We start from the raw sequence: 25762 nt of genomic DNA, 5'->3' as shown, positions 1-25762 counted from the left end.
CCCATGAAAAACCAGCGCTGGCCCTCTAATCAGCTCCTCAACAGGCCTGTTTCTCCCATCTCACAACACAGCCAGGTGTCACTTTTCTTCCTTTTCTAAGAGAGGCTGCCTGTGGTCTCTCAATTGGCAAGGTCTTTAAAAAACAAAAAAAAGGCCTCTGAGGGGACTTGTTCAGCCAGGGCTGTAACAGCTCCATAGACTGGGGCTTAGGCAGTCCCTTCTGCTTGGTACCCGGCTAAGCCCGCAGCAGGATGATAGGCAATCCAGTTCTCTCTCTCTTTTTTGTTTAAGAGACAGGGTCTTGCTCTGTCACCCAGGCTGGAGTGCAGTGGCACAATTCTAGCTCACTGCAGCCTTGAACTCCTGGGCTCAAGTGATCCTTCTGCCTCAGCTTCCCGAGTATTTGGGACTACAGGCACGCACCACTATGCCCTGCTGGCAATCCAGTTCTCCCTGTAGTCTAGCCTGAGCCTAAGCTATGCTAAATATTATGTCTAAAAATAGAGACATACCCTTCTAGCTAGCTACCCAGCTAGTGTTGAGGGAACTGGAACTTTTCCCGACCTTTCTGCAGGCAGGATACAAACCTCTACTTGATTGTTCCTATCTCCATTTTCACACATAATTCAACCTCCAGGCCCATCAAATTTATTCCCAGAAGATCAATATAAGTTAAAACCTCAAGACAGGGACAGAATAAGACTTAAAAAATCATCACACATCAGTGTAATAATCCTTTACTTGCTAACTTTGACGCCAGCATCTCTGAAGGATCCCCATCGAAGGCCGGTCATTGCAAACACAGGTTGTTCCTTTTCACCCTGGAAGTTAAATACACTTAATTAAATTCATGATTACAATAACTTGGAACTCTGTACATGTAAGTACACAGCAAATGTTCATGGCCTACTTTTCATCAAACCAAAAATTTTAAATGCCCAAGCTTAAAAGAAATTAACTCTGTAAGTGCTTGGTAAAAGTACTTGAATAAACCATACTGTAAAATTAAACTAATTTTTACATACTAGAGCTCATGAATCTGCTGGCAAGGGAACATATTATCATACTTCAGCCTGTAAAGTGAGGAGTACCTAACTCTGCCGGGTCCTGGACCAATCACTAGTCAGTCAGCCAGAATTTCTTCTGTCTCATATACTCGTCCAAGGCAAAGATAATTTAAGTCTGTGTTCCCTTTATAGGGTCAAGAGCTCTCAAGTAAGATCTGATACTCTAGAATGTTTCACCCGAACATCTGAAAATGCAGTCAAATATTTGCCACAACAAGTCGAAATAAAAAGTGATTCGTTTTCAGTCCCATGCTTTGTGGCCGAATACTGTATATTACAATCAGCGAGTGTCTAATAAATCAGTGAATGATGCAATATATAGAACAAATATACAATAGAGCCAATGCCCCTAAGAGTTTGTACTCTACAACGAAGCTTCCCTAAAAATTATAAATATGTACCAGGATTCTGAATGGGATTTTTCCTGTAGCTCAGAAGTGCAGCTAAAGCCCAAGAACTGAAAACTGATAGGCACGAAGTACCCCCCATTCTAAAGACAGCCGCCAAATGCTAGACACAACGCCACAATCACCCCATCACAGCCGGTATGAGCAGAAGATTAAGAAGTGGAGGAGAACCGTCAGCACCAGAAGTCGCTGGCCTAGAGAGCATGCGGTGTCTTTTCCTCAGGGGAGGGAGTGCTTCCCCCGAACCCCGCCTTCACTCCTGTTCAAAACCAAGTGGAGAATGTCTAGAGAATCACACACAAGCAGGAGAAGCCTGCAAGACAAAGACGCTGGCCTGTGCTCTTTTGCTGCTTATCTGCTTATGCAGTAGGTTTGCTTCTCTGCTCTCTGTACCTGCTTCAACAGGGAAAAGGGAATTAGAGAGAGAGATGGCAGAGAAAAGAGGTGAAGGTGAGGCCCCTTGCTGGCTGGCACAGCAAGGACATATGGGTCTCCTGGGTGCCAAGTAGATACTGTGGAAAATATTAATAGTAGGGCTTTGAGTCATCTTGACAGTAGCCATCTAACAGCCTGGCCCAGGGCCATGGTGCTCAAGCAGTAAGAGGCCGTGGAGGGTCCCAAGCCTGGGAGCTGAGGGAAGGAGCCGAAAGAGGTGGTGCTAGAACACAACTCCAACATCAGAAAACCAGGTCCTGGGGAGGCATCGTAACAACTCTAGCATGAACCAACCGGACAGCCAGTACCAGGGCATCAGCAACCAAGAGGGAACTAGAACGTCAGCTGTAAGTAAAAGGATTTTCTCTAGTCCTTCCTCTATGCACCAATAATAGAGGAGCTTGAAACAGTGGGAAGAAGAGAGAGTGGGAGGAAAACACAGATACCCCAACGATGTTGCAGGGAGGGGAGAATACTAATTAAAATATGAAGGTGAGGGAAAACGTCACTGATACAATGACATCTGAACAGAGACCTGAAGGACAGGAGCAATCCAAATAAGGCTAGAGAGGTGACAGGGACCAGACTGTGTTTGGCCTTGAAGGCCTTTAAATGCCTCTGGCTTCTATTCAGAGATGGGAAGCTGCTGCAGGGCTCTGGGCAGAGCAGGGACGTGCTCTAACTCCTGGCCACACACTGGGTGTTGTGTTAGAAGTGAAGCGTAGGGAGGCAAGGCAGAAGGAATGGTAAGAGTTAGAGGACTCCCGTAATAGTCCACCAAACGGTGAAGGTGGCTAGGGCAGGTGGTAATAGCAGAAGCAAGAAGAAATGCTTGATTCTGGGTACTATTTTGAAGACAGAACCAACATGGTTTCTTGCCTGACTGAAACTGGGGAGTCAAAGATGACTCTAGCATTTTTGGATATAATAACAGATGATTTTATCAAAGCATAAGTGATTATTTAAAGACTATTATTATTTCCTAGTAATGTTACATGCTGACCACTAACGATTTATAATGTGCACAGTAACTTAGAACAATGGTTTTGAGATGAGAATCCTCACACAATATCTAAGTGATCGCAGGCAAGTTGCTTAACTTCTGAACACTGGCTTCCACCTCTGAAAACAAGGTCATCTTTTGCTTACTATTAAAGCAAACTTCTCCACATGATCTCCTGTGAGTGTAAAAGGGGTTATCACCACTGTATCCTCACCTGCTAGCACAGTGAGTGGCAAAAGCAAATAAGTTTATAATAAATAAAATCAAATTAATGAAATTTAAAAATTACTATTTTTAATCATAAAATGAAGTGACAGTATAACCTGGTAAAGCATTTATGTGAATCAAAAGTATCTCTACTCTCACTATAATTCCACAACAGTAACCTCTCAAGTATGTGAAGATGGATATGTTTTTACTCATTCACCCGATAAATATGGAACCCCAACTCTGAGCCAAGCATCGTGCTGACGGACGAGGACACACTGGTGAGCAAACTCACACACTCCCTGACTCAAAATGCTCCTGATTGTTCTTTAGCCTTATGCTCTCCAAGCTAAATGTCTAGTTCTTTGTTCCTCCATGATTTTATAGCCTCCTTATCTTGTTTACCAGCCCCCACTACTGCTCCACACTGTCCCTCTTAATTCTGTCACCTAGAACTGAAATGTTGAATCTACATATGACTAAATTAAATCCCACTTTACATTTACCTTAACAAAACCACTAAGGAAAAGTAATAGTGTGGTAAGTTTTTATACACCAGGCTTCCGACTTATATTAAGCTAATCATTCTTTTGTTATGGAATTAGCATTAACATGTATTGAATAATAAGGACCAGAGATAAAACATGTCTGCCCTCAAGGAGCTCGAAGTATAGTGGGGGAGCACACACAAATAATAACACAACGTAGGAGATTCAAATTACAGGGCTCTGTACAGGGCGCGCTGAAAGCAGGTACAACTGCATCCCGGGCAGAGGAGCAAAGATGGATGGTCAGGGAAAATACAACATAAATTTTAAAACAAAACATAAATTTAATTAATTAATTTTTATTAATGTTAAATTTAATTGGCAAATCATACTTGTATACACTTACGGGGTACAATGTGATTGGATATGTGTATACAATGCAGAATGATTTACTCGAGCTGATTAACATATCCATCACCTCATTTACTTAGCCTTTTTTGGAGTGAGACATTTGAAACTTACTCTCCTGGTTATTTTGAAATATACATTATTATCAACTACAGTCACCCAGCCGTGCAGTAGATCTTAAAACTTATTCCTCCTGTCTAACTTCAACTTTGAACCATTTGACTAACATTTAAAGAAGTTACCTAGATCGGGGGAGGCTGGAAAGGACTAGCGAGAAACAAGAGACGGAGAAGCACGTGCATTCTAGTCTGGTCACAGAGAGAAGCAGCACTCTGTGGGTTTGCTCCGTCTGCAGCATTTCCCCAGATGTTTCATAACATGCTAACAAGTGTGAAATCTAATAGTGCTGCTGCTGCTGATGATGACAGAAGATTCCATGGTGAAGTAAGTTGAAAAATACCAAACTTACTTGGTTTAAGACAAGTTATGTTACTGCAGTTCTTAGAGTCTTTAATATGTTAATGTACATGATAAATTTCCAAAAGGGGAAATGCAACATACAGTTTTCCTGAGTTGTTAACTGTGCGACTCTTCTGTGGGAGGACGTTTTTGCATAACTAATATTTCTTGGAAAATGCTGTTCCAAAGCATGTAGAGTAGGCAAGAAATGCTGAGGTTAGTACTCAAGACTTGCTGACTGGTGCTCTAAAGCTAAACTCTTCACTGGGTGGGAAGAATTTTAGGAATATTCTGTTACAATTAACTGAAAAGCCCTGCAAACTCCAAGTTCCACTGGTGTGCAGTGCTAAGTCCTAGGCAAGGGGTGAGAATGGCTCCGGGCAATGGGAAATGAGTCACCGAGACATACATACTATGTGTGAGCAGTTCCGAAGAGCCCCATGAATAGCTACACGAGCATAGAGCTGGAATTAGAAGAGGCCTGAGGGTCAGTCGTGGAGAGACTAGTCCCTGTTGAGGTCCACATGAGCACAGTAAAAAGACGCAAGGTCAGAAGGACAGGGTAGAAACCAACAGACAAAGTACCACTGTATCTTAGCCCACTGACAGCCTGGGCAGGGAGTCAGATTATGGATGGATAGATCAGCAAACAAAAACAAAAACGGAAGGCAAACACACAGCCAGATCTTAACAGCAAGGGAGATGTGCTGCCCAAATTCACACACTCCCCTGGAAAGAGTAAATCCCTGAGAGAAAAACCGGCCTCGTAGTTTGCAGAAGAAAATAATTAGGAGAGCTGGTTGGAATAAAGGCTTAGGAACATTGAAAAGAAACTAATTCTTGTCAACTAGATAGGTGTCTAATCTAAGAATTTTAGGGATCCTAGATTAAAAGAAATAGCCAAGGTAGAAGGAACTCTCTGAAGAAGTGCTGAAGCCGTTCCAAGCGTCATCTTAAGAGAAAGATCAGAGCCAGGATCTAAAAAGAAAAGTCCATGTAATTAGCCAGGAATGACAGGGAAAAACGAAAGATTCTGACTCCTCATCACCTCCCCTATACATGCTATTTTGTGCTGGGTTGGCAGGGTCTAAAAGAGTCCACTTGAGAAAAACAAAAAGAAAAAACTAGAAAGAATTCCACAAATCTTTCCAGTAGTTACTTTAAAGTCAAGTACTAGGCATTACAGATGTTTATATGGGACAAATTGCCCTTTAAAAATCATAGAATCATGCCAAGTATGATACCACCTGGACAAAGCAGTGAAATGGAAAAAGCAATGGACCATGAGAAAGAAAATCTACATTCTAGTTCCAGCTCCAGCACAACCAGTCACGTAATCAGATAACTTGTTAATCTGTCAGATGAGGATACTCATATACATCTTGACTTCCTCACCAACTTAGAGGTGCAAATGAGATGTAAGCATACACTAAATCATGTAAAAAACTAAATATAAGGCATCATTATAGTTTCTAGGGATTTTCTTTTATCTTTGGAGAATCTTCAGTCATATGTTTAATGGGGTCTGGTTGTTCTTTAAAAGAAGAAAAATTTGGTATCAGGCTTTATCTACAATGCTCATGGTATTAGGCTTTGTCTCTAATGCTTTTCCCCATATTCTGAAAGCAATTTGCAAAACTAAGGAAAAAGAAGATGAATTCAGTTTGGCTGGGTTCCTCAGAAACCAGAGTTGTACCATGTTTTCTAGGAACTGATTTTAAGTTTTCTGTTCCTGGGCTGTCATTAATATACAGAGCCTGTAGTATATTTGATACTGGTTTCATCACTTCACAAAATCAGTATATTTGAAAGAAAATGATAAAAGAGACAAAAGGCATTTAAATACAAACACAGCATGAATTTCCAGTTAAATTCTAATTATTCTGGAATGTGTTACTTCTAACACATATATAAGAAACAGCAAATCAGTCATTAAAAAATATATCCTGGCCGGGCACAGTGGCTCACACCTGTAATCCTAGCACTCTGGGAGGCCAAGGCAGGAGGATCATTTGAGCTCAGGAGTTCAAGACCAGCCTGGGCAAGAGCAAGACCCCATCTCTACTAAAAACAGGAAGAAATGATCTGGACAGCTAAAAATATATATAGAAAAAAATTAGCCGGGCATGGTGGCACATGCCTGTCGTCCCAGCTACTCAAGAGGGTGAGGCAAACTCCTTGAGCCCAGGAGTTGGAGGTTGCTGTGAGCTAGGCTGACGCCACAGCACTCTAGCCTGGGCAACAGAGCGAGACTCTTGTCGCAAAAAAAAATATATGTATATATATCCTGACTCATCTCCTACTGTAATAACAATATTTTAAATAATATCTTCATAGATACCAATCTGTAGTACTTTTCTTAGGCTAGAATTTCTTTCAGCATAGCCCTTCCATTTGTGAAAACAATTTAGCTGTATTATATGCTAGAAAATCAATGGCAATTTAAATCTCTTTGATCATGACCAATGAGGTCATGGTGGAGAATCCAGATATCAATGCATGAAGAAGGTGGAAAATAAAAGGCTGCAAGCTCATGGGTTCACCAACTGTAAATATGCACAGAGCAAACTCTATATAACTAGTAGTAACTTTTTAGGATTAAAGTATGGAATCATGACACAGTTTGAACCTTTCTTTCACAAAGATCAGGAAACATAAATGAATATAAAATGTACATCCTAAATGTAGCTATTCTAAGGCCAAATGTGAGTGAAGTACACAGGAGTCACTATTTATAAGATATTTAACTTAATGGCTCTGCCTTTGTAGGAATTTGCCCTTTCCGGGGGGGGGGGGGGATAAAGAGTTTATATGACGAAATAGCTACTTAACTACTGTCCAAGTGAGAATATCTGTTTTTTAGGAATTAATTCTTTTTTTAAGAGAGAAGCCTGATCAACAATCGAGAATGGCCATTGAGAGCTGGGGAGCCGAGATGGCCGACTACAGACATCACTTGTCAGATCGTCCTGGCTGGAAGGTAGAAAATTGGACTAAGGAGAGCAGAGAGCAGTTGCAGCTCAGGTGTGGATCACTGGGAGAGACAACAGAGACATCTGGGGACCCCACCGAGAAAACTGTGAGGCGAGAAAGAAGAAAACAGAGAGAAGACAGCAGTGCAGACCAAACCCAGAGAGGCCCAGAGCCCAGTGAAAGGGTGAGGGGGGCTGCCCCTCCCCCACCTGGTGCCCTCCATGAACAGCGGGACACAAAATATATTGGAGGTGCTTCCACACACACGCACACCCTCCCCCGAGCCCACGCATGGCAGCTAAATAGGAATAGTAGGTGAACCAGGAAACCCAAGGAGTTTGGGTGTTCAAAAGGGACACCCCACAGGAAAGTGCCATGAGAGACCAGAGTGCCGGATTTCTTACACCTAGAAACTTCCTCTCCCACACCTCCTCCATTCATGGCATCAGAGAAAGTAATTTTACCTTGGGCTGGCTGGTAGCCACAGCCCCTCCCCCCATTGCAACCACAAGAGTACTCTGAATGGAGAAGCTCACAAAGGGCTGCACATTCCCAGCCGAGCCCACAGTGGAGAGCGGGGCTGCCAAAATTTGTGGGTGGGATGGATCAGGCGTCCCCTGGACAGGAGAGTGGTGCAGGGAGACGCAGAGAATAGGTGTTGGCACCCGGACTGGGGTGGCGAGGAAGCACTCATGGACATGTTGTGGCCGGTTTTGATTTTCTATCCAGACCACTAAAACTTTCTCCATATCAGCAATAAGGCTGTTTCTCTTTCTTATCATTCATGCATTCACTGGAGTAGCACTTTTAATTTCCTTCAAGTACTTTTCTTTGCATTCACAACTTGGCTGTTTGGCACAAAAGCCTAGCTTTGGCCTGTCTCAACTTTCAACATGCTTTCCTCATTAAGCATAACCATTTCTAGCTTTTGATTTAAAGTGAGAGATATGTGACTCTTCCTTTCACTTGAAACAGAGGCCACTGTAGGGTTATTAATTGGCCTAATTTCAGTATTGTTGTGTCTCAGGGAATAGGGAGGCCCAAGGAGGAGGAGAGAGGTGGAAGAACAGCCAGTCAGTGGAACAGTCAGAATACACAACATTTATCAATTAAGTTTGCCAACTTACATGGGTGCACAGTTCGTGGTGCCCCAAAACAATTACAATAGTAACATCAAAGACCACTAATCACAGATCACTACAGCAGATATAATAATAATGAAAAAGTTTGAAATACTGCAAGAGTTACCAAAATGTGACACAGAGACACAGAGTGAGCACATGCTGCTGGGAAAACGGCACCGACGGACTTGCTTGGTGCAGCATTGACACAAACCTTTAATTTATAAAAAACAATGTCTTTGAAGTGCAATAAAGTGAAGCACAATAAAATGAGGTATGCCTGTGTAACAAAGAAGAGGTAAGGTCTAAAACTGATAAATCAAAAACTAGCATCATATGCTTAACACTACTGAACTGTATACTTAATGATTACAATAGTACATATTACCTGTGTTTTACAATTTTTTAAAAGTAGGATCATAGACATGTTAATTAGTAATAACAGCTAGAGTTAAAAATATTTTTCTCTGGGGAGTAATTAATACTTGGGATAGGAAGGGAAGAGGGACTGTTCTCATTATAATCTCATTTGAATTGCTACATTTTATTTTTTAAACACAGATGTGTGTATTACTTTGATGATGTTTTCAAAATCCAAAGAAAATATTTTACCTTGATCTGCAAGACATCAAGTGGAACAGTCTCTCCTTTCACAATGGCAAGTGCAGCATCTGTAATATGTCTAAAAGAGAATGAGAAGGAAATGATCATGTTGTGAAAAATAAGCAACACTTCCTTCCTGCCTCTCCCCCCTCTCTCCCCTGCCCAGGGTACTAATTAATAGTTGGGTCAGGAAAAAGACATAGTGTTTTAAAACTGTCCAAGAAAGCAGAACAAAGGAGTGTAAAAGAATTACTGACACAAATATAGTGGAAGACTCTGATACAGACTCAAAAAGGTAAAGGGCAGTTTATACAAGGCACCAATCATTTATTTAACATTTATTGCGTCTCTACATTGTGTCTGACTCCTATTTACCATGGAAGTATACAACACTGAAATAATATAACTATTTTTTATTAATTGTGGGAAATTCAGCCACTTCAGAAAACAGTATTTCCTTTTAGTCTAACAGAAGAGTAACTAAAGGACAGGACTTATAGTAGTTGTCTTAGCAAAATATAATCCAGAACCCAAGACATATTTAGCTTATTTTCCAGGATTACTAGGACGTACTTCATTTTAATTGCTGATGTCTTGTTTGAAGACATGAGACTGTTCTTACCTACATTCTGATAGTCATTTGAAAAGTCTCTAGGTAAAAAAAAGTATTCATCCAAAGGCACAGACTATTGACATGCATCGGGGCATGTGAAACTATGCCAGGCTTCGAAGCAGTTCTGGAGTTTCAATTTTATTAGATCTAACATTCGACACACATGAATATACAACAGATAGTCAACAAAAGAAATATTAAATCAACTAGTGGCCAAACGAGATATTTGTTCTTGGAGCAGAAAGAATGAGTGGACCCACATCAGACAGCCTCCCTGCCCTTCCTGGAACTCGTCTGCGGCACAACTTGAGACACTTTAAAATCCCAAAAATATATACATGAACTCAAATTCTTGGACTAAATTCTGGTTTCACTAGTAAGCAAGTTGAAACTATTATTCTCTCTCATATTTCTCTATCAACACATTTTTATCCTTTTTTCCCTCCAATACAGATGCTACCTGGGAAGTAGGTAACATTTTAGAATTTGAGATTCAGTTTAGGAGAAAGCAAGAAGCACACTCAGTTTAGATTAATTTGTATGAATATCTTAGTTCTGAAGGAAGCTATTAGAAAGGCTCCTAAAAGCACCGTACTTATTCTGAACAGTACTTAGCACGTTGAGAGGTTTAGTAAGTGCCTTTGAGAGACTGACCTTAAATAAAAAAGAAAAAACTATTACAACTCGAAAAGCCTTTTCATATTAAATTTTTTTTTTCTAAATCGCTTGGCAGAAGACAGCTAAAATGCACCCTTAAATTTATCATTCTCCAGCCAGTAACTGAAAGTTCTAAATAAAGCTGCACAGTAGCATGGAATAGCGCTTTCAGAATTATTTACCTACAACATTCCAAATTCAAGATTATTGTTTCTTCCATAGTAATTATGGTACAACAAATCTTGACAGCAATGTCAAAAGCAAAGCCTTGTTCTTTTCAAATACCCTTAGGCCCCGGCTATGTTAAGAGGCCTACAAAATCCTGAACCTAGGACAGACTTACTTGATTACCTAAGAGCCCTGGGGCATGCTTATAAATTAAATTTTATAAATTTTTAGGTTATAAATAGAAACAGCAACAACAGTTAAACTACAGAGGAAAATCATGTCCCCTAAAACTGAAGGCTTTCTCTGACCCTCAGGGTTGCCACACTGTGTTAAATTAGCTTTTGGACAGGCAAGGGGTTCTCCAGGGAAAATGGTCTATGCCTGTATTACTGACGTGCCGTTTGGAATATTGGCTAAAGCAGCTCAAATAATCTAAACTGACGTAAGGGGAAAAGAAGCCCTCTAATGTAACCAAGACCCAAACCAGATAGGATTTGTCTTGGAGAAGCAAAAATGTGAGTAATTCACTATCATTATCTATTGCCCCTTAGAAACTCTAAACTGGGAATAAAAAAGCATGGCCAATTGAAATGACCGCCCCTATTTCTGAGGCCTCAGGATGGTTGGTGAATAGCTGAATGATCCCCATTATGTTAAGGTTTGAAGCATGACAGATGTTTGAATGAAGGTCTGATATATATCCATGTGCATGCCTAGTGTTTTGATACATGGAACAAGGCTCTTATAAAAAATAAAAAATTATTAAAAGATATAACAGTTGACCCCTAAAATTACAACAGCAAAAATAAATCCACAAAAACCAGCCTAATCAAAGAATTCCAAAGCAGGAAAAAAAATGCTTAGCCAAAACAGAAAATCATCTATTATTATCGATTCTAGAATGTTATAACTGGAAAAGTCGTAAGAAAATTTTAATTAATTCATTCAACAAATATTTATTTATTGACTTCCTCCAATGTGTCACAAAGCTTACAATCAGACAACTGATCTCTCAGGCACCCCTCCATTTATTTAGGGCTTCTTGACAATATTTGTTCAAGATAATATTATTAATCATTATCAAAGCCAGAACTCAAATTCAAGATTCCTGTCTTGGGTATGCCTACACAATGAGTGCATTGCGCACCGTTTGGGGAGTGGTAACACTTGAAGGTGCTGACTCGGGAAAGGGGGGGTGGGGAAAAAAATATGGGAAAAAAAAAAAAATGTCAAGGATACCAAAGAGCTTTTGTTTATAAGGGAATATTTACTACATTTGAAATTATAATAAATACTTAAAATATGTAAAAAAAAAAAAAAACAAGATTCCTGTCTTCTTGAGAGAGTAGAGCTTTGTTTACATAGTGCTTTCAAGAAAAAAAGAACAATAACAACAACAATTTGCCTGACTTCTGAAGACACTGTTAGACTCACAGCAATTTAATTTAGATGTCAGGGCTACACTGCTTTCCCTTTCTACTTTGTCCACACTGCCTACCACTTCAGGCAATCGCAAAAGGATGTGACTACATTTAGTTGTTTTAGCTATTTATATTATCAAGATAATGAAGCCAAGGCTACTGGTTCAGTCTTCAAAAGGGACTCGATATCTGTCATCATGTATACTTAAAGCAAACAAATGATCAGTGCAAATCTGTCTTTGCCAAAGAATCTTACAATGTAAAAGCACAAAAACAGTTTGGGTCAAGGATACTACCTTCATAACTGACAAAAGGACATCAAGTATTCCCTTCCATACCTGACCTGGAAAGTGATTATTAGATTGTCAGAGTCCCACAAACCAACTGGGAAACTTTCCAAGGAACTGAAAGGTTGAATTCTGATCTAGGTCCTCCTATTAATTATTTGACGTTTTAGGCTATCAAAACTCAAAAAAAAATTATGTCATACATGTAAATTTTTCATCCCCAGTCTCGCCCACCCACAAATGCTAATACCCCATGTTGACAACCTACTGGACTTGGTTTCCACTTTTGGCAAAGAGGGTTTGACTCAAACTACTGGTCTGTCCCAGGGGGATAAATCCAATGGGAATCTTACTGAAGGTAGCCTGGGGGGAAAAAAAAGAAGAAAGTTTTATTGTTATGGTCAGAAAATCAAGCTTAATGGAGAGGCACAGGTGTGTCCAGTATGACAAAGTAAATGACCTTGAATCTGCCTCCCAATCTCCTTTCCCACATCCCTAGACCAGCTATAAAAAAAAAAAAAACTAAGGGAGCAGTTTCTAAAATGATGCAGTCAATAAAAACAAAATGACTTAAAAATTGGAAGAAATATTTGAGTACTCATTAATTGCAACTGTTTGAAAGAAATTTGGTTAAGATACTGAGGGTCTTGAAGACATTAGAGCAGTGCACTAGTGCAACAGAGACTGTATTATGTTGTCACACTTTGAAAAAGTTGCAGATGAAATTCAACTAAAAATGTCTACCATTTGTACAGTGACAAATGACACATGAAGGTGCTTTATAAACTATCTCAAGGAAAAAGAGAATAAGCAAGTTCAGGCAATGGCATAGCAGTTGATTTAATTAAATGCCACAAATACAATAGATACTGTAAGGTTTCTAAAGACTATTTTGAGCACAATCTACTATTAACAAAGGGACTGAGAAGGATCTTCTTTTTGTTGTTGTTACTTATGAAATATTTTAAACTAGTACAGAAAAGTGCATAAAAGTCCATAAAAGTAATGTTACAGACACCCATGAACCCACAACCCAGATTTAACAAATATTAACCTTTGCCATTTTGCTTCAGATGTTTTAAGAAATAAAATGATAAAGATACAAAGTCCCTTCTAATTCTATTCTTCCCTCTCCCTTCCAAGAAGAAACCATTATCCGAAGTTGGTGTGATTCCTTTCCATCAACGTGATTATTCTTTTACTCCATATTCAGGCATCCATTCGCAATATGGAGTATTGTTTTCTGAATTGTAAAACTTTGTAGAAATGCATAACATACTTTGGCAACCTGCCTTTTATATTCAATACTTTTGAGATTTAACCATGTAGATATTTATAGATCTATTTCATTCATTTTAACTGCTGCATGGCTCCCACTATATGAATATATCACAATTTATTTAGGAAGGAATTCTTTGAAGAAAAGATTCCATGGGAAAATTTTATATTTTCCACAACTGTTGGTCAAAGCTATTGGATTCCCTGGATTACCAAACCATAGGGGTCCACCACAGGTAAATAAATGTGTTCTATGACACAGGCAGCACTATTTTCTTTTCTAAAATCCAAGGAAGCGTAACTTGTGCCCATTTTAAAATATAAAGTGGAAAAAAAGTAAAAGTAAAAGAAAGAAAGGAAGAGCAATAAAAAGAACAGAAAAGTAAAAGCTAAAATGCAATTACTCTTTCTTTAAAGCTTACCTCATCTGTTCTTCGAAGAACTCCAGTAACAACCTACAATTGTAAAAAAAAAAGAAATTATTATAAACATGTATTTATCATAAAGGAATTGGATTCAATTTTCATGGGCCATAAATTTATTCCTGTTTTCTTCTTAGAAGCTCTGTTAAAAGATATATTGTATCTTAAATCACAGTATTTTCCAATACAATCAGAGCTAAATTAGATTTTATTTTTGACCTAGCATCAATAACAAAGGCTATTATAAAAAATAATTATAAAAACTCCACATTATATTAGTAAATTATGTTCTAAGCTCTATAAAATGGGTATAAATATGATGTACACATCAACTATACAAAAGACCTTAGTTTACTACTAGGAAAACACACTCTGCTACGCTCAGAGAAGTATGCACAAAATAAATGGTTCTTATTGAGGAATATGAAGACAAGGGGGATAGTATTGTAAAAACTGTGAAAAATGCCTGAAGAAAAAATAATTTCTCATAAAATAACCAATATTAATCACTTGTTTATATTTTGGTACATTTCCCACCGATCCTTTCTTTTTTTATCTGTCATCCAGGCTGGAATGCAGTGGCATCATCACAGCTCATTGCAGCCTCTAACTCCTGGGCTCAAGTGATCCTCCTGCCTCAGCCTCCTGAGTAGCTGGGACTACAGGTGCTCACCACACCTGGCTAATTTTTTTCAAATTTTTTGTAGAGTGGGGTCTGTGTTGCCCAGGCTGGTCTCAAACTCCTGGGCTCAAGCAATCCTCCCACCTCGGCCTCCCAAAGTGCTACAATTACAGGAGTGAGCCACTACCTCCTGCCCCAGTCCTTCTTTGAATTGATGCATATTTTCATATGACTGTGATTACACCAAATACACAATTTGGTACCTTTTTTTAAAAACATTTTGTAAAGTAAAGCCTGACCTAAATCTCCTCCCTTCATCTTCTCCTGCCTCACTGAATTTCAGGATTAGATGGGAGTGTCAAGAGGTCTACTTCATTCTTTGTAGGCATGCTATCAATATTCTTCACACTTCATTAAAAAGCCATAAAAACAATTATAAGATCATTAGCACAGCCTTTTTAAAAGACGCTGACTAAGCCTCACGTAATTACTAAGTCAAACATAGGACAGTACCCTGTCTGCTGTTAGCTTCTGATCCCCAAACACTGATGAAACCACCAAGGGACAAAACACAATCAGAAATGAGATACTGGCTAGGCACAGTGGCTCACACCTATAATCTGACCACTCTGGGAGGCCAAGGCGGGAGAATCACTTGAGCTCAGGAGTTCAAGAACGGCCTCAGCAAGAGCAAGAAAAAATAGAAAAATTAGCCGGATGTCATGGTGTGCACCTTTAGTCCCAGCTGCTTGGGAGGCTGAGGCAGAATTGCTTGAGCCCAGGAGTTTGAGGTTCCAGTGAACTATAATGACACCACTGTACTCTAGCCTGGACAACAGAGCAAGACTCTGTGTCAATAAAGAAAAAAGAGTTATGGATATGAATTATATAATAGTACACAGGATGGAATAACTGAGCAGTGGGCAGGATCACCTGCACTGGGCTCTTTAGGAGTTCCCAACGTATGATGAATACCTAAGTCTTCTGCATGGAAAAGACAGAGCACTTAGAGGGCAACACACTTACTATGTCCTTATTGGACCAAAGTAAGCATTAAGGATATGTAAACTTTTTTAGTTAATAAACTTTATTTTTTTAAGCAGTTTTAGGGTCACAGTGAAATTGAGAGGGAGGTACAGAGATTTCCCATATACCTCCCGGCCCCATACTTGTATACCCTTCCCCATTATCAACATCCCCCACCAGAGTAGTACATCTGTTACAACTGATGAACCTACAATGTCATATCATTATCGCCCAATGTCCATAGTTTACATTAGGGTTCAATGTTTGTGTTGTACATTCTATGTGTTTGAACAAATGTATAATGAATGACATGTATCCACCATTATAGTATCATATAGAGTAATTTCACTGCCCTAAAAAATCCTCTGTGCTTTGACTATTCATTTCTCCCTTCGCCCAACCTATGGCAACCACTGTTCTTTTCACTGTCTCCATAATTTTGCCTTTTCCAGCTGTTAAACAGGATACAGGATGTAGTCTTTTCAGATTGGCCACCTTCCGTTAGTAATACGCATTTAAGTTTCCTCCATGTCTTTTCATGGCTTGATAGCTCATTTCTCTGAATAATATTCGATTGTCTGGATGTACCTCACTTTAACCATTCATCTACTGAGGGACATGTTGGTGGCCTCCATGTTTTGGCAATTATGAATAAAGCTGCTATAAACATCCACGTGCAGACTTTTGTGTGGACATAAGTTTTCAACTCATTTGGGTAAGTGCTAAGGAGTACAATTGCCAGATCCTATAAGCGTATATTCAGTTTTATAAGAAACCACTTAACTGTTGCAAAGTGGCTGTACCATTTTGCATCCCTAGTAGCAATGAGTGAGAGTTCCTGTTGCTCCACATTCTCACCAGCATTTGATAATGTCAATGTTCTGAAGTTCTGGCCATTCTAATAGATGCATAGTGGTATCTCAGTGAGGGTATGTAATATTAAAACAAAGGCAGGTGCACACATCTGAACATGTAGACCTCTTCCTATAAATGTAGTATTAAGAGATAACACTGTATGTGATGGAAATGATGTGAGAATAAATAGATGTATTTTCTTAAAAGAAATCTTTAAGTTTATAAGAAACATCCCTCATAATTAAAACCATAATGATTTAATTACAAACAGGGCTACTTCATACAAGTCTTCAGAACATAACAAGCCTATCCCACCCACCCCCATTTTGTCTCCTGTTTTATTCAGTGTTATCAAACTTAAATTTGATAATACAAAAACTCTTCTATGTGCCAGATAGAGGGTTTACAAAAAGCAATGAAAAAAAGTGCACGAGAAAAAGTTAAAGCTATACTAGTTTCAGAGAGTAACAATCTTAAAAGAATGAATTACAAAGAAATAATTCATTTAAGTTATAACTACTTTATACCACTGCTCCAAGGTCTAATTTCCATTTTTCTCTCCTTCAAAATGGCTTCAAAGAGAAAAAGAGTCATACCTCCTGCAGGGTTCCATCCCCTCCAGCAACAATGATCACATCTGTGCTTTCCATCAATTCCAGGAGCTTCTTGGCTTGTCCCTCATAATCTGTCTGAAATACAAAGAAAGCCTTTGGTAAATGTATCATCCTAGGGCCACAAGGTCAAAGGTTAAAAAATGTGGGATATTTTCTTTAAAGTTTACATTGATTCTTTTCTCAAGTTTTACATAATTGATAGACATGAAAAAGCAAACAGCTATCAAAGCAATTATGTATAGTTTTTACAGTTTTATACTTTTAGAGCCGGAAGGGACCTCAGAAACCATCTAGTCAGCTCCTTACTTTAAAAATAAAATTCAAACCCAACAATTTGTCTCAGTTATACAGCTAGCTAGTCAAAGGCCTCATTTCCAGTCCAGTACAGATTCCATTATATCATTTACTCAATGTTTTTCATCTGAAGGCAGGAAGTCAAGTGTATATGCAAATAGGGAGAAGCAGATGTTATGAAAAGAGCACAGATTTGGGAGCCCAAGAGACCTAGATTAAATCAACTCTGCTGCTTTCTAGCTGAGTGGCATTAAAGTCTGGATCTTAACTTCCTTATCAATGAAATTATGTGTGTTAAGAAAAGGGTAATATTAATAATAGCTTCTTTGTGACACTGCTGTAAAGCAACTAGCAAAGTAACTGTTCATAACTGGTTCTATACTAAATTAAAGGAGGTTATTGTTGTTTTGCTAAGACTATACATTAAAAAATATAGGTCTGAGTCAAAGTAGTCAAAAAACGGTACCTAAGCCTTACCATTTTTATTGAGAACATTCAATCTCAGATACATATATAGACTTAAATGAACCATTTAAGCCACCAATGATATGTACACCTCTAAAACCAAACACTAAATTTTCATAGACCTAATGCAGCTAATACTAAAATGGGAAACACTCTCTGACACTACACGAGACACACTAATAGACAAAAATGAAATATCTGGATTTCAGATGGGCTAAAGCACCTGTGGTATAATAAAAAATACATTTGGTCTTTGTCCTTGGTTCCTGGCACAGAGCTCCTAAAACCCCTGGAATTTCCTGAAGGAAGTATCTTGTGTTGTTCATGGCAAGCCCCTCTCAACCATACCTGAATTTGTGCTAATAAAGTGACTCCCAGTGGGACCCTGGATAGCTTCGGGATGGGGGCTGCTTGCCACAAAGGTGATTAGAGGGCTGGAACTTTTGGCCCACCCCCTGGCCTCCAGGGAGGAGTGAGAGGCCTGAGATCCAGCTCGCTCACCAATGGCCAATGATTTAATCAATCACACCTGCTTAATGGAATCTCCATAAAAACTCCTAAGTAATGGAGCTTGAGGAGCTCTCAGGTTGGTGAACACATTGAGGTGTTGAGGGTGGCACGTCTAGCAAGGGCCTGGAAGCTCTGTGCCAACCCCACTGCCCTTGTACCTTGCCCTACGCATCTTTCCATTTGGCTGTTCCTGAGTTGTATCCTTTATAATAAACCTGTAAATATAAGTAAAGTGGTTTCCTAACTTGGAGTCATTCTAGTAAATTATCAAACCTGAGGAGGGGGTCAGGGGGACCCTCGGTTTATAGCTGGTTGGCGGGAAGAACAGGTGGCCGTCCCCCCAGGACCTGCGCCTGGTGCCTGAGGTGAGGGCAGTCTTGTGAGAGTCTGCACTAACTTCAGGAGTTGGTGTCAGAACTGAACTGAGTTGTCGGACACCCAGCTGGTATGAGAAAAGACCCCAGCATCTGAGCCAGTGAGTTCTGATGTGACATCCATTCACAGCTAACACAGAGGAAAAACAACGTCTGCCTAAAATACCACATTTTATGATAAATAGTTCCATTTTATTCTAAAAATGAAATAACTAGCTTTATAATTATACATTTGTAACTATTTGATTTTTTAAAAAGAATATACATAAACCCTGATTAAAAGGATGGTTTTGGGTGATCATTAGGAATTGGCCTCTTCTCGATAAAACCAAGTCATTTCAGACTAACCTCATTTCATTCTTTGACAGATTACTACATCAGATCTTGGAAATTAGACAGACACATTGTATCCGATCTTCAGCAAGGATTCTGGCAAATTATCTAAAGATATCCCTGTGGACAGGTGAAGAAGTGTGGAAACAATATGCTAGAATACAATTAAGTGGATGAGCTATCAATCAAATGTCTACGCCCAGAGTGAGATGCTCAGTGGGATGATGCCTAAGTGCTGGAAGATTCCCAGCGACATTTCATTAGGGCGCCCCCTGCAGCCTTTTCCTATATATCACTTTAAAAAACAATGGAGATGAAACGAAATTTACTGGATATGTAAAAGATACACATGACCACCTTGCCTCCTCTTCTTCCTTCTCCAACCTCATCCTCTCTCATTCTGCCCCTTTCCTTATTCCACTCCAACCACACTGGCCTCCTTACTATCTCTCAAACATGCCAAGTACACTCCTGGCCTGGGGCCTTTGAACGTGTAGTATATCTTTGGCTTGGATTCTCTTTCCTCAAGCATCTACGTGCTCCCTCATTTCCTTTAGGTGTCTGTTCATCTCATCAGACCAGCCTTCCTAGACCATCTGCACTGAAATAACACCCCTCTTACCCTTTGTCTCCTTAACCAGATTAATCTTTCTTCTTAGCACTCATCATCATCTGACAAATCATTTATTTGTATATTTGTTTCTTGTCAGCTTACTTTTCTTTCAAACCTTGAAAAGAAGCCTTTAAGGACAGATAAGGAGTTTGTTTTGTTCAGAATGTATCCCCAATACCCAGTACAGGGCTTAGCTCACAGTAGGCACTCAATAAATATTTGCAAAAAATAAATATGAATAGGTACATGAAAGAAATTCAAAAAGATTTTGACCGACCATAATTTAAAAGATTACATTAATAGGGATAATATATTTGAGGCTCTGATCTTAGAAAGAAAATCTCAAATGTGCTAAAAAAGAAAAGGATAAGAAAGTGGCCTAATGATGCCAGAAAAAAAGAATCTAGACACTAACTTTGTATCTTTCACAAAAACCAACTCAAAATGATCATAGATCTAACGGTAAAATGCAAAACTATAAAACTTTTAGAAGATAACATAGGAGGGAATCTAAGTGATCCTGGAGTTGGCGGTGAGTTCTTAGATACATCACCAAAAGCAAGATGCATGAAAGAAAAAACTGATAGATTGGACTTTAATAAAATTCAAAACTTCTGCTCTGTAAAAGAAAGAAGTCTTTTCATTCTATTGTAAGACTGAAAGACGAGCATCAGACTGAGAGGATATACTTGCAAAATACATATCTTATCAAAGGACTTGTATCAAAATATACACAGAACTCTTTAAAATTCAATAAAAAGAAAACTCAATTAAAAGGGCAAAGATCTTAACAGACACCTCACCAAAAATCTGCAGATGGATAACAAGCAGATGGAAATATGCTCATTATATGTCATTAGTAAATCACAAATTAAAACAATAAGGACCACTGCACACCTATTAGAATGACTAAAATCCAAAACACTGAAAACAGCAAATGCTGACGAGGATATGGAACAACAGGAACTCTCATTCATGCTGGTGAGAATGCAAAATGGTACGGTCACTTTGGAAGGCAGTTTCTTACAAAATCAATTATACTTTTACCATATTATCCAGCAATAGCACCCCTAGGCATTTACCCAAATAAGTTCAAAATCTATGTCCACACAAAAACCTGCACACAAATGTTTACAGCAACTTTATTCATAATTGCTAAAATTGGAAGCAACTAAGATGTACTTGAGTGGGTAAATGGATGAACTTTAGTATATCCAGACAATGGAATATTATTCAGCACCAAAAGAAATAAGCTATCAAGCCATGACAAGACAATGGAGAGGCCAATCTAAAAAGGCTGTATACTGTATGATTCCAACTATACGACATTTTCAAAATGGCAAAGTATGACAACAGTAAAAAGATCAGTGGTGGAGGGAGGGACTAATAGGTAGAACACAAGCGATTTTTAGGGCAGTGAAATTAATATGTATGATACTGTAATGGTGGACGCAGTGCATTATACATTTGTCAAAACCCAAAGAACTGTACTACACAAAGAGTGAATCCAAATGAAAACTATGGACTTAAGTTAATAATAATGTATCAATATTGGTTCAGTTGTAACAAACGTGCCACTCTAATGCAAGATGTTAACAGGGTAAATGGTGAGGAGGGGAGGAATATAGGTACTCTGTACTTTCCGCTGAATTTTTCCTTAAACTTAAAACCACTCTAAAAATAAAGTCTACTGTTTTTTTAAAGTGGCCTAATGTACACAGCAAACAAGACATAGGGGATTTAGGGAACAAAAAGTCCAGTAAATTCAAAGGCATGATATATCAACAACAGAAGAGTGTGACCTTGGGCTGTATAAAAGAACAGGATATGGAACGAGAGATTTGGTCCTGCTTTACGCCTCATTTCTGGGTGCTACACTTTAAGAGAAAAGAAAACTGGAGAACATCTCAAAGAGCAATCAGGAAGGTGACAGATTTGAAACCATATCCCTTGTGAAGAAACTGGGAATGTTTAAACTGCAAAAGGCTTAGGGAAGGGTCATGATAACATTCTTTATTATCCCAAAGATGGTTATGCAGGAGAAGGATTAGGCTTCTTCCACATGAACCCATGGGATAGAACTAAGCCCTAGGTCAATGATTCTCAATCAAACTACACATTATAATCATCTGGGAACGAGTGAATGAACAAACAAATGAATGAATGATTTATTTTGTAAATATAGACTCCACTCCACATCAGGGAGTGAGACTGAGTGAGCATAGGTTATATTTTTAAACCTCTGCAGGTAATTTAATATTCAGCCAGAGTTAAGAACCACCAACCTATGTGTAAAAACTCCTGGGAAACAGATTTCTTCTCAAAATAAGGAAGACTATTCTAATAATACCATCCTAAGACGAAATAGATTGTCTTGGAGGTTTCGTATCAAGTGGGAGGCAGAGCTTGAGGTAGGAAGCATGCCTTAGAGTTGACAGACCTAGATTTTAAATCGGCTCTGTCACTACTAAATGAGTAACTGGGCAGGTTTCTAGATATTTACATCCTCAATTTCCTCATTCATAAAATAAAGATGATAACACCCAACTTCACTGGCCTCTACGATATTTAAATAAAATCACCTATATGAAGTGCTGTAATTCCATTTCTAGTAGAATGGTAGCCTAAGTACCCTGCCATTAAAAATTAAAGTTACAGAGTAAAATAAGAAAAACATCTCTGATGCATCAATAAACTAACAGGGCCGGGCACGGTGGCTCACGCCTGTAATCCTAGCACTCTGGGAGGCCAAGGCAGGTTGATCACTCGAGGTCAGAAGTTCAAGACCAGCCTGAGCAAGAGCGAGACCCCATCTCTACTAAAAATAGAAAGAAATTATCTGGACAGCTAAAAATATATATACAAAAAATTAGCCGGGCATGGTGGCGCATGCCTGTAGTCCCAGCTACTCGGGAGGCTGAGGCAGTAGGATTGCTTAAGCCCAGGAGTTTGAGGTTGCTGTGAGCTAGGCTGATGCCATGGCACTCTAGCCTGGGCAACAGAGTGAGACTCTGTCTAAAAAAAACAAACAAACAAACAAACTATAATAAAGTAAGGAATACCAATCCCAAAACTAGCACTTACATAGTAAATGCTTTGAGGGTATCTAGTAAACAAGGTGGACCTGGTTAGTTTTCAGAGTTTCACCAGTTCTAGGAAATGCAGACAGAAATTCTAGGACTTACTAAAGGTTAGTGAGCCTGATGAGAGAACCATACCCCACCATAAGTCAGGACTCAAAAGACTACATGCTCAGTTTAAGAGTGAATTTAAAACAAAGGTGCCCTACTCTTACTCCTATCCTTACTCCAGGGGACTGCAAGGAAAATTTGCTGCTCTGAAATTTGATACTAAATGAAGGAGGTAAAAATCTTCCCCAAGAATCCACAACTTTACGTTGGTCCTCACACAAGTAAGTAATCCAAATTCGTGCTACCTGGGTAATCTGAAAAACCTCAAGCTAAAAATGTAAAGGTTCCCAGGACTTCCTTATATGTATTTTGCACTGAGAAAGACACAACATTCTTTCTGTGATATCTCCGCTAAAGAACATAGCCTGAATCTCATCATGCCAAAACAGCAGGTAAACCCAAATTGAAGGACATTCTACCAAAAAAGACCTGTACTCCTCAAAAATGTGAAGACCGTGAAAGAAAAATGTTTACTTGTTTGTGAAACTACCAAAAAATTAAATTACTCAAACTTGAAGGTTTTGTATTTTCAGGAAAAGAATTCTTACAGCTATAACAAGAGCTGTAATTCCACATCTTACCTCTTAGATGAAAGGTAGCAAGTTGTCCAAGCCTCCATCTAATCCTATTCTAAAAATGAAAAACTGATATTATTTGGAAAAAACAAAGCTGCTTTTACTAATTATCAGAATAAGACACAACATTGATTTCTTTGCTCTTGTCTTCTTAACAAGTGATTTTTGCTAAGTCAAGAGAAGAGGATATGTTATAAAGAGTGGAAGCTTGGGTAAAATAAACATTCCAGAACCATTCTCACCTTAATGACAGTCACATCCATGCCAGATAAATGCAAAATTGGGGCAGCATTTTTTTCAAATAGAGTCCTGGCTTTGCTGTAGACAAAAAAAAAAAAAAGAGAGAGAGACTATTTTAATACAAGTTCTCGAGAGGAAGAATAAAAAGCTCAAACATCTTCTTTGGAGTAGAATAAGAAAGACCATGGAACATGGGTTTCTTTTATTTGTTCAATTACAGAAAGTTTAACAAAGAGTAATGAGTTAACACAAATAGCAAAATAGAACTTTTCACCCTGGGGCCTACAAGAGTTTGCCCCTTGTCTAATATAATAAGTTCTTATCCATTTGGGAGACCTACAGAGTTCACATTCTAGTTCCTCCAGAGGAAGAATGGACACTAGATGAGACTCCATTCAGGCACCAATGCTCGATTTACTCAACAAGAATTTATTGAGCACCTACTCTGTGACAGACACAGGTGGAAGAGCTGGGGACACAACATGACAAAGCAGACAAAACTACTTGTCCTCATGGAACTTACTTATATTCCACTGGAAGGAACGAATTTATTGCAACATTATTCATCTGACCCATACATTGAACAAAATAGAAAATCGCTTAATTCTCACTCAATGAACACAACCTTTGGGGGAGAGATATGTCGTTTTTAATAATTTCAAATACTAGAGGCATCTCCATTTCTTGAATTTTAAGCCTATAGTGAAATCCCTGGAGACAGAGCAAAAATCCTTTCCAGGAAGGCAGACTTTCTGCTAGGAAAGAGAAAAGTTTAAAATTACCTAATACCACCATAGGATAATTAATCAGAAACTTGTCCAAAACTCCCAGGCATGGTCATGCCCTTCTCTGTGTCCCTCAACACTTTTTATACACCTCTGTTAGCAACTTTCACATTGTATGATGATTAGAGATTGACAAGACTGTCTTCAGAACTAGACTAGAAGTTTTGTAAAAACAGACACCAAATCTTATTAATCCTAGAATCCCATGGCCTCTAGGATTATGTATAGCACACTTGGGTACTTACTAGGTATCTAATGAATTAATGCACAAATGAATGAATGAATAAACCTGCCCCAAATGCAGACACGTAAATTCTGAGGAAAATGAAATGGCATGATTGTGATGCTTTCTAAGAGAAATAAACAACCCTTAGAAGAGTTTGTGTATTTCAAAAGTATCATGCACATCATTAGACAGTAAACGCTTGTCCAGTTCAGATCAGAATTTAAAAACACAACCTAGGAATTAAAGGATGCAAAAATTACAGAAAATCCCTTCTCCCAGTGGAGAAGTCGGTCCAAAGTCAAATAAATGTTGAAACATACCTATTAGTGGACCTGTCTCTTGCCCAAATATTTTCAACTATTACATAAAGAAAAAAAAAATAATCCTAGTACTTTCAAGCAATCAATGTCAAACCTCTAACTTTTATATCCACATTTACTCAATCCTCTTTCTAAAAAAGATGTTTTAACCAATGATGCATCCTTTGACTTTAAGGATATTTTATACTAGAAAGAAAAACAAAGGTAGCTAATGAAAAGCATGTATACTTATGCACAGACTAAATTTAATATGCTTTAAACTAAAAAGAAATAACTACCAAATGGCATACAGAACACAAAACATTTCTTATTATGAATTAAATTAGAATTGAGAAGCCTAGACAAATTTTCAGAAGAAACATCCAAAAGAGTATCTCCAATCCAGGGCCTGAGCATATAATAAGCAAATTAAATATACCCTACCTTTCTACTGCTCTGAAATGATTATTAGAATGAACATGAAAGGGTAAGTGAAAATTTCTCCCGTCCAGCTCACCATTTCTGGGGGCTTAACCCAACAATAAAAGGCTGAGCTATACTGCAAACAATCCTCCTTTCAGGGTTGCTTTCATAACTAGATTGATAAGAAAGGATCAGTTGGAAGCGGATCAGGTCTATTTCCTAAAAGTAAAACTCTGGAGAAGTCTCACTCTTGTCAATCACAACAGATCTCCTCTGAGTTAGTTTAAGAAATAAGACTTG

At 38.7% G+C, this 25762-nt stretch overlaps 1 protein-coding gene across 2 annotated transcripts in view; it reads right to left on the bottom strand.

Moving 5' to 3' along the window:
* The window catches only part of AGK (acylglycerol kinase), a 76699-nt gene that overhangs the window by 18995 nt on the left and 31942 nt on the right, over positions 1 to 25762 (bottom strand). For both annotated transcript variants that reach the window (XM_069462724.1, XM_069462725.1), the window contains exons 5-10: positions 23732 to 23807; positions 17117 to 17209; positions 14018 to 14050; positions 12586 to 12680; positions 9181 to 9250; positions 742 to 821 (exon numbers count right to left, since the gene is read on the bottom strand). In XM_069462724.1, the coding sequence (XP_069318825.1) occupies positions 742 to 821; positions 9181 to 9250; positions 12586 to 12680; positions 14018 to 14050; positions 17117 to 17209; positions 23732 to 23807 (447 nt within the window). The remainder of the gene's footprint in view (positions 1 to 741; positions 822 to 9180; positions 9251 to 12585; positions 12681 to 14017; positions 14051 to 17116; positions 17210 to 23731; positions 23808 to 25762) is intronic.

The sequence above is a fragment of the Eulemur rufifrons genome, chromosome 29 (assembly GCF_041146395.1).
Source record: "Eulemur rufifrons isolate Redbay chromosome 29, OSU_ERuf_1, whole genome shotgun sequence".
Classification (NCBI taxonomy): Eukaryota; Metazoa; Chordata; class Mammalia; order Primates; family Lemuridae; genus Eulemur; species Eulemur rufifrons.
Note: the sequence above shows the minus strand (reverse complement) of the source record. Positions and strands in the feature narration are given on the sequence as shown.